We start from the raw sequence: 12,982 nt of genomic DNA on the forward strand, positions 1-12,982 counted from the left end.
ATAACATCTTTTTAAAGTTAATTAATTAACTTTAATAGTAATTAATTAATTTGTATTTTAAGTTAAAGGAAAAGGCAAAGCATTCTCCAGAGTTAGTTTCCTACATACCTACTCTTCTTTTCTTTTTTTTTTTAAAAAAAAAAAAAAGTATGTAACATGCTTTGTATTCACATGATGTAATGATACTGGCATACCCATCTCTATCGCTGTTAGGATTCTGGTATTAATATGAACCATGACAGTCTATTACTCTCTTTATTTTCAGCTGATTTCTCTAGCAGTAAAATACAGATTCTGCTTGTCACTTGATGGTCTTGCAGTTACTCTGTGTACTGTATGCAGCTAGGTATAGGCTGATGAACAGCATTTTTGTAGAATTTTCTGATGCTGGGTGCATTATGCCTATAAGCTGTGACAAGCATGCCATACTGGTTTGGTTAAATACGTTATCCAGTCGATTTTGATCACTCATTATGTTCTTTTTAAGCTCTGAAACAGAAATGTTTTTGAGAGCATTGTTTCTTAGAGCGGCAGTTAGTTCAAACACCAATGGTACCAATAGTTTAATGATAAAACTGGTAGTAAAGGTCTGTGAAAGTGAAAAGTACCCAACAGATATCCAGTAGTATTTGCATTGCAGTACAATAAACTCAATATCCTGAATTTTAATGATTCTATATAGGTGATATAAAAATGTTAGTAATAACTGATAAAGATACATATACATATATATGTACATATATATGTAATTTAAGTTTGATAGTATCTGTCAATGTCTTTGAAAGACATTAAAATCTAAAAACTGTCCATCTTCCTTTGAGACATTACAGCATATTCAGTGCATTTTCTGAAACAATGCCTCTCAAAGAACATTGATCCAGAAGAGATACTGGTAATTAGAATATTTTTATTATGAAAAATGTTTAAAAATAGACACATAAACTAGAGTAAAATAATAAGCATGCCTGCAAATCAGCTTATAATTCTGACAGCAAATTTTACAAGTAGAACAATACAATTATTCTTCTTTAACATTTATAGAAGTGCATAAATAAGGGTCATTTTTGCAAGCAAAGTAATATCTTGTCAGCGTGAGTAGATTTACATGTTTTAAAGTGGCTTAGTTTTAATTGCTTGATCACATAAGGCCTTATTTTGTTCTCATGGCTTCAGAAATCAAGAGTCTAGGGACATATCTTATGCTAGGATAAAATGGATGAGTTTCATAAGTTTAGTGAAGTCTTGGCTATTCTGACAGTGGGAATGTGACCCATCTAGTTAAAATGGAAAGCAAGGAGATCCTTTGCTGCCAGTGCTGACTACAAACTATTTTTTGTTTTCTTTATTTCCCTTTTACTTGTTACATTTTTACACCATCTTCAGTGAATATTGATCCTCGCACCTCTAGTTTTTTGCAGAGATGACCTAAAGCATGATGCATTTTGATACTATACCCAGGAAGGGTTTGAAACAGTCAAAAGATCTCTGATTCCATAAATAAATCAGAATGAAAAGATGAGCTAATCAACCAGATTACACTTAAAATGTACAAATGTCATGATACTATTGAAAAAACTTTTGTTTGCTTGGTAGTCTTTCAGCTATTTTCTAGCTGCTAGGTCAGATATATGGTGCTCACTCCCTATGAGATTTAAAAGCAATATGTCTTGTTGCCCAGTTGTCTACAATTTCTGATGCTGAATTTCTCACGCCAAGGCTATGTTAGCTGTTAAATCTTACAGAACAGATGAACTTCTTATATTAAGTGGTACATTTTAAAAGGCAGTAGTTACATAGGTCTTCCTGAAAAGACAAATGTATTTTGGGTAAATGTAAATAAAAAAATAACAATAGTAATCATTGCCAAGTAATAACTTTCAGATTCCGAGAATTACTTCTGGCAGCCAATAAGTACCAAAAAGAATTAATTTTTGCTTTGGGTTCACAATTTGAATAATGCTAAAGATTAGAAGAAAGTTTAGAGGTGTTTTTTACTGATGGAATTTAACATTTGTGCTGTACACTGAGCAAAAGCAGAGGCCAACTAGACATTTGGGGTCATTTGGTTAAGCAAACAAACAAAAAAACACAAACTAGTAAATAGTCTTGTGGGGTTTTTTTCTGTGGATGACACTACTCCCTTTTATTTGAGTTGGACTATATGGAGAAAAGACCTGTTGAATGAAGTTGTTTGACTAGCTTAGGGCTGTTATGACAAGGAGCAGCTGTGAAAAGATCTTAATCACTTCTTTCTTTGGTTTGAAGTCCCTAGTTTATATATTATGACTCAACTCTTCTTTCTCCTGTTGAAATGTTTTCCTGTTAAATTTGTCAGCATCTAGGAATGGAGCTGGATATTTTTGCCATCGCTGGTGCAAAGTTTTGGCTGAGCAAATGCAGCTCTTGATATCAGAATTTCATTTGTCCTTCATTTTTTAACTTGGCAATTCTTGTGGTTAAGTTCACATGGAAAAAACTTGTAGTCCTTTAATAGAGCTGTTGTTTTAGCCTGTGGAAAGAGGAGGATAATCTGTTTGACTTCCTTCCTGATGTCTTGCCATTGTGGGCAAGCAGCTGTGATACAATCAGAAGACAGTGTATTGGTTCAGGAAGAAGAAAAGTAAAGACCTAACTGCATCATAGGGATGTAGTGCTGATTTCAGGAGAAAAAATTGATTTTTTTTCTGCTAATGCAGTTGCGTTAGAAGAGAGTGATAGTAGCTTCTTCTGTGTTGTTCCTTCAGCTGATAGGAAAAAACAATCTTGATTTTGATGGAATGAAAAGATTTAGGATATGAGTCAGCCTACAACTTGGAACCCTTTTTTGTAACCTATATCACATTTTTTTGTCCAATTATCTATTTAATACACCTTGCTTGGAGCATATAAATTGTGTCAATAGAGCTGGATGCTCAGAGCCAGCAGATCTGTTGAAAGCAAAGTTGCTGATTTAACAGACTTATTTTAAAACATGAATCTTCCCTTATAAATAACATTTGAGACTAACTTATTAGACCTTTTTCATCTCACAAATGTGGTGGCTCTGTTTTTACCCTCTGTCTCTTCCTACAGATTGTTAGACTATATTGAAACATTAAATGAAGGCAGAAGAAAACCAGAAAGCTGTAGTCTTCAGATGTTCTTGCGTAGTGGTCTGGGTACCTGAGGAAGGGCGAGCACCTTTTCAAGTATTTTCAGTCAAGGTAGACAAGGGTGACCTCCACCTCAGAAGAGCCTTGGAAAAGGCCACGCTTCTTGTGGCCACATTTTCTGTTTTTATCTTCACCTCATGCCTTCTTCAGCTGCTGGAAGTGTCCTTTCATGACTGTTATTCCAAGTAGCCCAGCTGATGCAGAGATGTCTACTTATGAAGCTGAATCTCTTGTTCACTCAGTACTCCTGGTACTACCTACATTGATGGACCATAGCACTGGGCACCCTCCATAAGCATTTATAATTCCACCTTTGGTGCCAGTTTCCTTTTTTTTTTAAAGGAATTTAATTCTTAAGTATGTCATATATGGTAGGATTGAAAGACATAATTTTTAGAAGGCTAAGAAGTGACTTACATAAACCAATATACAAATGATCAAAAACTCCAAAGTAGCTTCTTAGGTAGATGGGTGTCCTATGTGTACTCAAATGTGTAGGGCATATAGGGCTTTCTATAATTATCCTGACATAAAGGATAAAATCCTTTTAAAGTTGCTTACTTTTATTCTTAATAATGCAGAACTTTTAATATGCTAGTTTTCTGGGCAGTTTCAAATGGAGGAAAGCTTCAGTAGTCCATTTGTTCACTGATCAAGTGTTTTGATTAAGAGATATGACAATGTTCAGAACAGTTTTAATCTAAGCATTGCCTTTTGTGCTCTTCTCCATTTTTGAATATTCGAACTACTGCTTTTTTCTACATTTCAAGCTTACAACCCCAAAGTGCTTCTCCAAAACAATAAAAAAATATTATTTTTCCTTCATTAATTGCAAGGATAATATTTTGTTTTAACCTTTCTGTCCTCGCAGTCTAAAAATTTCTGTATCAGTAACACGTAGCATTTATTATAATTGCCCTATAGAAATTGCCCTTCATAGATAGCAAGGTATGAGGGTATTCCCACATAAAAAAGCAGAGATACCAGAAACTACAGAGTTCTTGTTTTGTTCCTAAGTTACTTGTATTCGGTAAACTACTAAGTTCCATTTCTCAGGCTTTCTTACATTAAAATATCATTCCAGGTGTTTCACCACTGTAGTTTTCATTTCCATATATAACACACTTCCAATGATAAAAATGTGTTTTCTTAGTGGTATTGGAAAGAACAGTGAAACTCTGAAATCGTAGCGTTATACAAATCATAGGGTAATTTCATTTGGAAAAGACCTTTAAGATCATCAAGTCCAACCACTAACTGCCAAGCCCATCACTAAACTATATCACTCAGCACCATGACATCGCGATGTTGAAACAAGGGTTCATAGTAAAGAGATAAATCATATGTTTTACCCGTTTCTAAAATACCAGTTAGACCTTTTCTGTCACTTTGTTAAGCTGTGTCAATTGAGGATAACTTGCAGTTCAGTCACTAGTGTTAAGGAAGATGCTAGGAAGAAAGAATTCAGTGATCATCAGCGTGGATTCTAGTTTGGGCAACAATAAGTAATGAAGTTTATTAGCAGGTGATGTTATAAAAATGCATCGTCTAACTAAAGTGAAATATAATGTCAATAATTGTATATTTTACATGGCATGTCTTAGAAAACTGTAATCCCTGTATGTGAATAGAATGCATAACTATACTGAGCCTCTACACAGATGCAGTTCTCACGAGACATTCTCTATTGTGCCATGCAGAGGACAAGGACTGGAATGAAATGGGCTGTGTCAGGGGATTCCTTGCTAATTCAGATCTCTGTAGTTAATCTGAAGCAATTTTAGTTTTACCAGGAGCTAAACAAATATATAGAACATATGAGAATCCATACATTATACCAATCATTAATGTTGGCAGAGAGAGATAGATTTGTGCATGATTGGTTTCTTTCACATCTACCTTCTTTCCTTGTGTGTGAAAGTTATTATTTTGCTGCTGCACAACTTTTTATTTTACTATCTGGGTGAAATTATGTGCTAGAGTAATGTGCTTCCTGCAAGTAGGCTGGGTAGAGAGTACTCTTTAACTGTTAGGCTGTGTGCTACCTGTAGCTTAACTTTTTTTCCTTCCATGTGCTTTCATATCCAAGTATTTCTTAAAATGCCAGAATTCAAGATTACACAGGGGGAAAAAGAAGGAGCTATAGCTTCTGATTAAGCAAAATTGTATTAAAAAAACAGCCATTAATTGTTAGTTTAAAGGATACACTTAGAATTTTCATGGGGAAAAAAACCCTAAAAACCAAAGGAACTCATGAAAAGCAGTGTTTTTCAAAATTATTTTTGCTGAGGCAAATTACATTTCATCATTTTGTCTGGAAACAGTCAATAGCTTGGACTGAGGAGAAAGCGGTTTACAAATAATTTATACAATATGTTGTATATTCTCAGTTCCCACACTTACAGCTGGTCAACTCAATCTTCAATACTGTGTTTGACTGTTAATTGCAACCTGTTTTCATATTTTTGGTGTAAGTAACATTGTAGCAAGTTTGTCCTGCTCAGCTTTGACCTGCAACCCAGTTATTTTCAGCTCTACTAGTATGAAGGCAATATTGATGTTCTTTTAGACTGAATGGAAGATGGTGGTATGTTGCAGAAAATTTTGTTTTGGAGTAAAATTTTAAGTAATTGTATAGTTGCGAAGTATTAATGATATGTCATGTGAGAAAGAGGAAATGTAACTTAAAAACTTAAAAAAAGAAAAAAAAAGAAAGATTTCATTTGTTGCCTAAGCACATAATGGTAAAGCTTGTGGTGAGGAATCCCCCTCATCCCTTTTCTGGATATATTTGTTATTTTGTGCCTTTACAACATACGAGCTAGAATTAAAGGAAGGGAAGGGTACTGCTTTGCCTATCTCAGAGCTATTCAGTTATGCAGGCTTCTTAATTTCATTTAAAATAAAAGAGGTATATGTTCTCAATAAAAAAGAGGTATGTCTCTCAATATGAAGTTTTCTTGAAAGAGTCCTGAGAATTGACAGATCATTGACATTCACTAACAAAAATTCCAACAAATACGTGAAACTGTGTCATAGCATAAAATTGCATTAGAGCTTAAGATAAAAGCCTCTGAACCAAGTAACAAAAGCTACTTACATATACTTGGCTCCATACACAAATACAAAATAGCTAGTTTTATTACTCTTGAATTATGTAAGAAAAATAGGGAACAACTTTGTAGCAGAATCTATTGTGATATAACATGGGGTAATGGATTTAAATTAAAAGAGGAAACTTGTAGACTAGATAAAAGGAAGTTTTTTACAATGGGAGTGGTGAAACCGTGGAACAGTGTTGGGGACCTCACTAATAAAAGTTAAAAGGGTATGTCAAGAGCATAGGGCAACACTTTTTTCTGTAGTGTCCAGAATATTTCTCTAGTTTTCTGTGGTGGACTAGGGGTAATGGACAAAATTTGGAACACAAAAAGTTCTACTTAAGCTTAAGGAAAAACTTACTGTGAGGGTGAGGGATCCCTGGCACAGGCTGCCCAGGGAGGTTGTAGAGTCTCCTTCTCTGGAGGTTTTCAAAACCTTCCTGTACCTGTTCTTGAGTGACCTGATCCAGGTGGACCTGATCCAGGGGGTTTGGACTAGACAATCTTTAGACAATCTTTAGACGATCTTTCCAATACCTGCGATTTTGTGATTCTATGATTCTAACAGGTTGTACTGAGAAGTGGTACACACCCCAACTGTGGAAACATTCAAGATCAAGACAGGCACTCTCAGCAGCCTGATCTAGTTAAGATGTCTCTACTTATTGCAAGAATTGTTCTAGATGACCTTTAAAAGTCCCTTCCAAGCCAAACTATTCTGTGATTCTATGATACGTTTATATGACGTTTTCTTGAACTGGAATAATAAAGTTTAATAATAATATTTTAAATTTAATAATAAATTAAAGTTTTATTGAATCTAGAAATATAGCTCACTAGAACTTTAGGGTACATGTTACAGTTCTTCACTAGCACATAAGCTCCTGAAATCATATATTCTCCACTTATTCCCTGATGAAGAATTTGAATTGCAAATTTTAATTGATGGGGTTTAGCAGGTGTATCGTATTTTCCAACTTTGTGGATAAATATAAATACTCAATATTCACACTTCTAGTTTAGTGATCATTATAATCATTCTTTGAAGGAAAAAACCTGTAAGAAAATGAGAAGTGACATTATGAGGGTAATATTTTTATAAGTTGGTCATCTACAACTAATTTAGTAATGTTTATTTCCTTAAAAGAGCTAGAAATTTGTGTAGAGCTTGTCTTACGTGCATTTGCTACTAAAGTAACAGTCTTAGCAGGGCACTGCTAAGAGCATCTTGTTGTTTCTTTGAAAACAGGGCAGGTGCTGATGTACTTCTCACAGTATTTCAAACTTTGACACTGCTGCTAATCTATGTTTATATAAGTGAATTTTTTAAATTCAAAGGTTAAGATGTGTTCAGCATATGTAAAGTAAAATGCCTTACTCGCCTGTAATGTTATAACGAGATGTTGTTTGAGACACTAAAGCTTGAAAAATATGGATGATGATAGTATAAATAATGGTTCATATACAATCCCATTTTTACAGAGTGCATTTGGATTGCTCAGAAAGTGTCTGAAGTTATACTTGAAAAATCTGAATACGCAGTATGTGAAAAATTTATTCTACTTACAATGTATAGCTTTCTAAAGTACAGTGTTTTATGTTAAGTATACTACTGAAGCAGCAGTGACATGCCATGTGAGTAAACGTTGTATTTGTATTCCTATAATAATTTTTTTCAAGTTTTCGGTGAAAGGATATTTCTGTACTGGTTTCGAACTACATACACTATTAACACTGATGCTGTTGGCAGATCAGAAAGGAGCTATCAAAAGACATGGAATCATATTAGAACCATAAGTCCTATGTTACATGTTCACAATTAGCATATGGTGTACACAGCTTTTTAAACAAGACAGTGGTGGTGGTACATAGGTGCTTTTCCAAGTTGGACACAGAGAGCAGAATTTGTAATGTCAAACTCTGTCTTATATTTGTAAGTAATGGATGTTCTGTGCACATATGTGCACCTACTGAGAAAAGCTTGCTGTGCATCAATGTCGTGCAGCCTGCCCTTAAAAGAGGTGTTTTCAAGAGCAGCAGTAATTCAGCAAATTTGATTGGTTCATTTTAAGGCTTTGGGTTGTTTTTTTCCTTTTCATATTTTATGCAACACAAAACTTAAGATAATTGCAGGTTTTGCATTCATGCATTAAGTTTTTTAGAAACAATTTTCAAAGCAAATAGGAAATCAAGGGGAGTTTTTCTTGTGCCCTAACTACTATTTTCTAGAAGATAATACTCTTAACAGCCTAATACATGCAGGTGATTTGAGGAATAGATGTACAAAGATACTGAAGAACATAAATCCATTTCCTAAGAGCCATTACATGTGCCCACATATCACTAGAAATTTGGACATTACAATCTTTGTAACATTTCTTTCTGAAGAAGACAGGATCACTTATTTAGCTGATAGTTACAGAATGAAAATTATGTTGTGAGGAATTAGTATTATCATTGAGGACTAGGTTATCAGTTGGTGTTAATCAAAATTGTTCTGCGGACTTCAGTTATTTTTATATGATGTTTGAGGTTTATCCATTACAAGATGCTAGGGGATAAGCTTAAGTTAAAAATGTGCTGTATCAGAAAATAGTTACAGAACTAAGAGAATACAGTTTACATTACAAATATAATGATATAAAAATGTTTTGAAGGATGTAGTTTGGATATTGCTTCTTAGCAGTCTTCACCTCAATAGAGCATTTTTTAAAAATTATAAAAATGTTGTTGTGTCGGGATTCTTATTTGGGTCATACCAGCTGCAGGCTAATTCACTGAGGAGGTTGTGTAGGTGATCTGTTTCAATTGGATCATACTGGTCACTGAAATTACAACTGATTTCTGAATTGTATTTTTCACCTGCATTCAATACTGCCATGGAGAATGCTGCTTCTGTGATTATATAACATATATGTGTATTTATATAACTGAGGTAAAAAACTACCAAATAAATATCTTTTTCTTGAGCCTAAAATAACCCACAAAACTACTGCAAAATTATCAAGGTCTGAAAATGAGGCCTCAAGGAAAAATGAAGATTCATACTTTTTTCCCAACAACTTCATTTCTCAATTAAATGAAAATACTAAATTTGAAAATATGCAATCTGCCGGAATGATGATAGCAAAAATTGAAATACAAAAACTCATTTAACAGGAGTTAAAGTTCATTTGTATATCATATGGATTTTTTTTTTTTAAAGCAGCCATTCACATGTGTAAATTATAACTTAATTGGCTGGCATGGTTTCCTTTAAGAGCATGAACTGTTGGTATCATGACAGATGAACACTTATGAAAGCTAATGGGTGTTAGAAAGTATACTCTTATTCATTAAGTGCAACTCCAGCTATCAATGCATTTTAAAGCATGACGTGTTTTTCAGATGTTCAAGGTGGCATATTTTTTCTTGCAGCATTATGTACGTTTCATGTTTTTTAAAAAATCTAACGAGTGTCGAAATTGAGTAAAAAGCTGCATGTTATCACACCTATTATCATTGGTATTCTTTTTTCATGTTAGTCGAAACGTATATGCATGTTCATTTTGGACTTTCCCTTCAAGCACACCTCTTTCTGAGTTAATGTGTCATATATATTTTCATTTTTTCCATTAATAATTTCTTCTTCTTCTTCAGGTGCAATCTAGCTCCTGTGGTGGAGTTTGCTGCTGATGTGGGAACTAAATCTGATTTTATTACCATGAACCCATCAGTTGTACAAAGAGCATTTGGAGGCTTTCGGAATGAGAGTGACAGAGAAAAATTTGTTCATAGACTGTCCATGCTGAATGACAGTATCCTTTGGATCCCTGCTTTCATGGTCAAAGGTGGAGAGAAGCATGTGGAGTGGGTTAATGCATTAATCCTTAAGAATAAATTGGAAGTGCGAACTGCCTATCCGTCACTGAGACTTATTCATGCTGTCAGAGGGTAAGTGTCTGGAAAAGACCAGTCTGTCCTTGCTACAATGAAGGTCATAACTAGAATTCTTAGCAAGCAGAAAAAAGCTAAAGTAAAATGTCAAAGGGAATATTGTATTTCCATTATTGATGTAATTGATTGCATTCATGATAAAGTAATTCATGATAATAAATGTTGTCCACTCATTTAGCCCGCTCTAGTGCAAACAACAAAGTGCACTAGCACAATAACTTTTTTGCTTTCACTTTTGTTCATAAAATTTTTTTGTGATTTTTTAGTGACAAATTAATGAAAAAATAGTCTGAATTCAAAGGAGATCTGTGAGTCATTAAATCAGATGAAAATGAACGTGTTACATTTTGGGCAAGATTGAAAGTGTAATTGGTAAGGTAACAACTGTGTAAATAATGACGTCTGTTAGATCTGAAAATCATGATCTCCTTCCTAAAATATCTAGGATTTTGATGCATTTTTTCTCCTTTTGAATTCAGCCAGATGCTTGGGCAATTCAAAAAGATTGATCCAAATCACTGAAAACTTTAATAGAACCAGTTGAAAAAAAAAAAAAGTGCATCCATACTTTGTGCAGACTTTTTTTCACCCCGTAATTCAACAAAGCTGTCTGATGGAGACTCCGATGTCTTTCTTTTTACAAGTAAGAGTATGTAAAGCTATGAGTGAAAAATGTTCAGAAGGTCATGGTAGTGCAGTATCTGTGCAATGAGTTATGACAGTGTGATAATATTCATCTTGAGTTCATTGAACTATGATGTCTGTTTTGGGGGTTTTGGGACATGCCTTAAAGTATTGGTATTGGCTTGTACACTAGTTACTGATTATGTATCTGCCTGAAAAATTGTTAATTATACAGCAGCAGACATAAGAGCAGAGGAGTGTTTATACTGTTAGCTCAATCGAGTAGAACAGTAATTATATAATCTTAGAAATATGTTATTCTTCAGGATATTAGGTCCTTTTCTCCTCCTGTTATAACTGAAATAGATTAATTGTTGCATTCTTCATGTGGTACACTTCTGTCACTGGAAAAAAATAATCTATTCCCTTTTGAATTTGAAAATTCTTTCATTTTTTACTATGTCAATCAGTTTCCATAGCTGTTTGGACAGTTGTTTTGTTATACAGTTACAGTTTAGCTATTTATGGGCCTTGATTACATTGAATATTCAAAATGCCTGTAACACTCCGATAAGTCTCGTGAGTGTTGAATAAATAAGATTACTTCCATCTTACAAACTGCTGCTAAATCTAGGCAAAATTATCGAGTATGAATGGTAAATTCAGAATAGGCAGTCTTTTCAGCTGGCCATCTTAAAGGTCCCAAAAGGTGGCTTTGTCTTAAAAAAAGAACTAGCATCTACATTGTCTTCCTGAAAGAAAGGCAAGAAAAAAAAGACAGTGACAATCTCTGCCATCAGAATTGGTGCTGAAAATTTAGACTATATTGTAATTCAGATTATACCTAGCACTATCATCTGATATGTCTGCACAAATCAGTCAGGTTATTGAATCCGCACTCTAAACCTTAGCTCTTCTGCTTCAAGCTTGTTCAGTCACCTCAATTTACATTTGTTTTTGTGCTTGTGGGAAGCATTAAAGAATCATCATGTGTTCTTTACGGTTCTTTTTTTGTTATTTGGGTAAGAACATAAGAAGTAGTCATATTTATGTTTGGTTTAACTCTTGACCTTATGCAATTAGGTTCATGAGGTGAATATGTCTTTGTGAGAGAAGTTTGGAGGTGACAGAGTTAGCAATAGTACATTTGAATAAATACTCTTTAGATTTCTTAGATAGCAGTCTTTAAACACCAGCCTATAACCATGAGTTCTGTGTTACAGCAACGTTAAATCTAGGGAAAGAGTATCGTTTCTATGCAAGCTGAATTCAATCTCTCTAAGTTTTGTTAGGTTTATGTGTCAAACGCAATACCACACGTAAGAGAAATCAATAAGCAAAAATTGTTCTTAAAATGTGCCTGAGATAAAATTTAATATTACTTACAAATAAGTAACTTTATTTTTAAGTAATAGTTAAAGCTGCATAACCTGATTATCATTTTGACCAGTAAGGTTTGGGAAATTTTAAGCAAGCTACAAGTTCTATCTTCAGTTTGAAACTAATGGACAGCTGAGTTTCCTGCCGTTTAAAACAGTGTGTCATCTTACATACTCAAAGGAAAATCTTCCTAATGCTGAGTGCTCTCTATACTCTCATGTTTATTTCAGATTCAGTGTAAACTAATGATTTATGAACCTCTAAGAAGACACTACTTGGAAGGAACTCCTATAAAACTCATTGTTTAAGAATCTAAACTATTTTTTATGTATTTGTTTTAATATATTTGATTTTTTTTTTTTTTGTTAAAAAAAAAAAACCAACTTGTTGGTTTTGGGGAATTTTTTTGTTAAAAAAACTTGCAAGTTTGAGTCTTTGTGACCAAGTTCACAGTGATGACCTAGTGGAGGCCTGTGGTCCAGCAAAACAGAAAAGGTTAAATAAATAGAATTTTAAGATTGCTGTTAGTTGAATAAGAAGCAAAATCAGGAAAGCTACTCACAAAATCTGCATGTTAAAGCATGTAGTAGAATCTGTGCAGACCGTCAAATCTCCTTCATATTGTGCCTAGCCGTATGTAAGAGGGTGAGAATGCAAGACTTAGCCTACATTGTTGAGCCCCTTAAGCTGTAAGAGGGTCATGAAGTTTGATTTATTGATGAAGGCAGCGTAAATTTAAATTGATTTTTTTTTTTTTTTTTTTTTTTAATTTAATGGAGTGGAAGTTTA

The 12,982-nt window shown here is 34.0% G+C and overlaps 1 protein-coding gene across 1 annotated transcript in view; it reads left to right on the forward strand.

Moving 5' to 3' along the window:
- Positions 1 to 12,982, forward strand: part of ST8SIA4 (ST8 alpha-N-acetyl-neuraminide alpha-2,8-sialyltransferase 4) — a 66,827-nt gene that overhangs the window by 16,656 nt on the left and 37,189 nt on the right. The window contains exon 4 of the mRNA XM_062019149.1: positions 9,893 to 10,186. Within this exon, the coding sequence (XP_061875133.1) occupies positions 9,893 to 10,186 (294 nt within the window). The remainder of the gene's footprint in view (positions 1 to 9,892; positions 10,187 to 12,982) is intronic.

Source organism: Colius striatus, chromosome Z, assembly GCF_028858725.1.
Source record: "Colius striatus isolate bColStr4 chromosome Z, bColStr4.1.hap1, whole genome shotgun sequence".
Taxonomy (NCBI): Eukaryota; Metazoa; Chordata; class Aves; order Coliiformes; family Coliidae; genus Colius; species Colius striatus.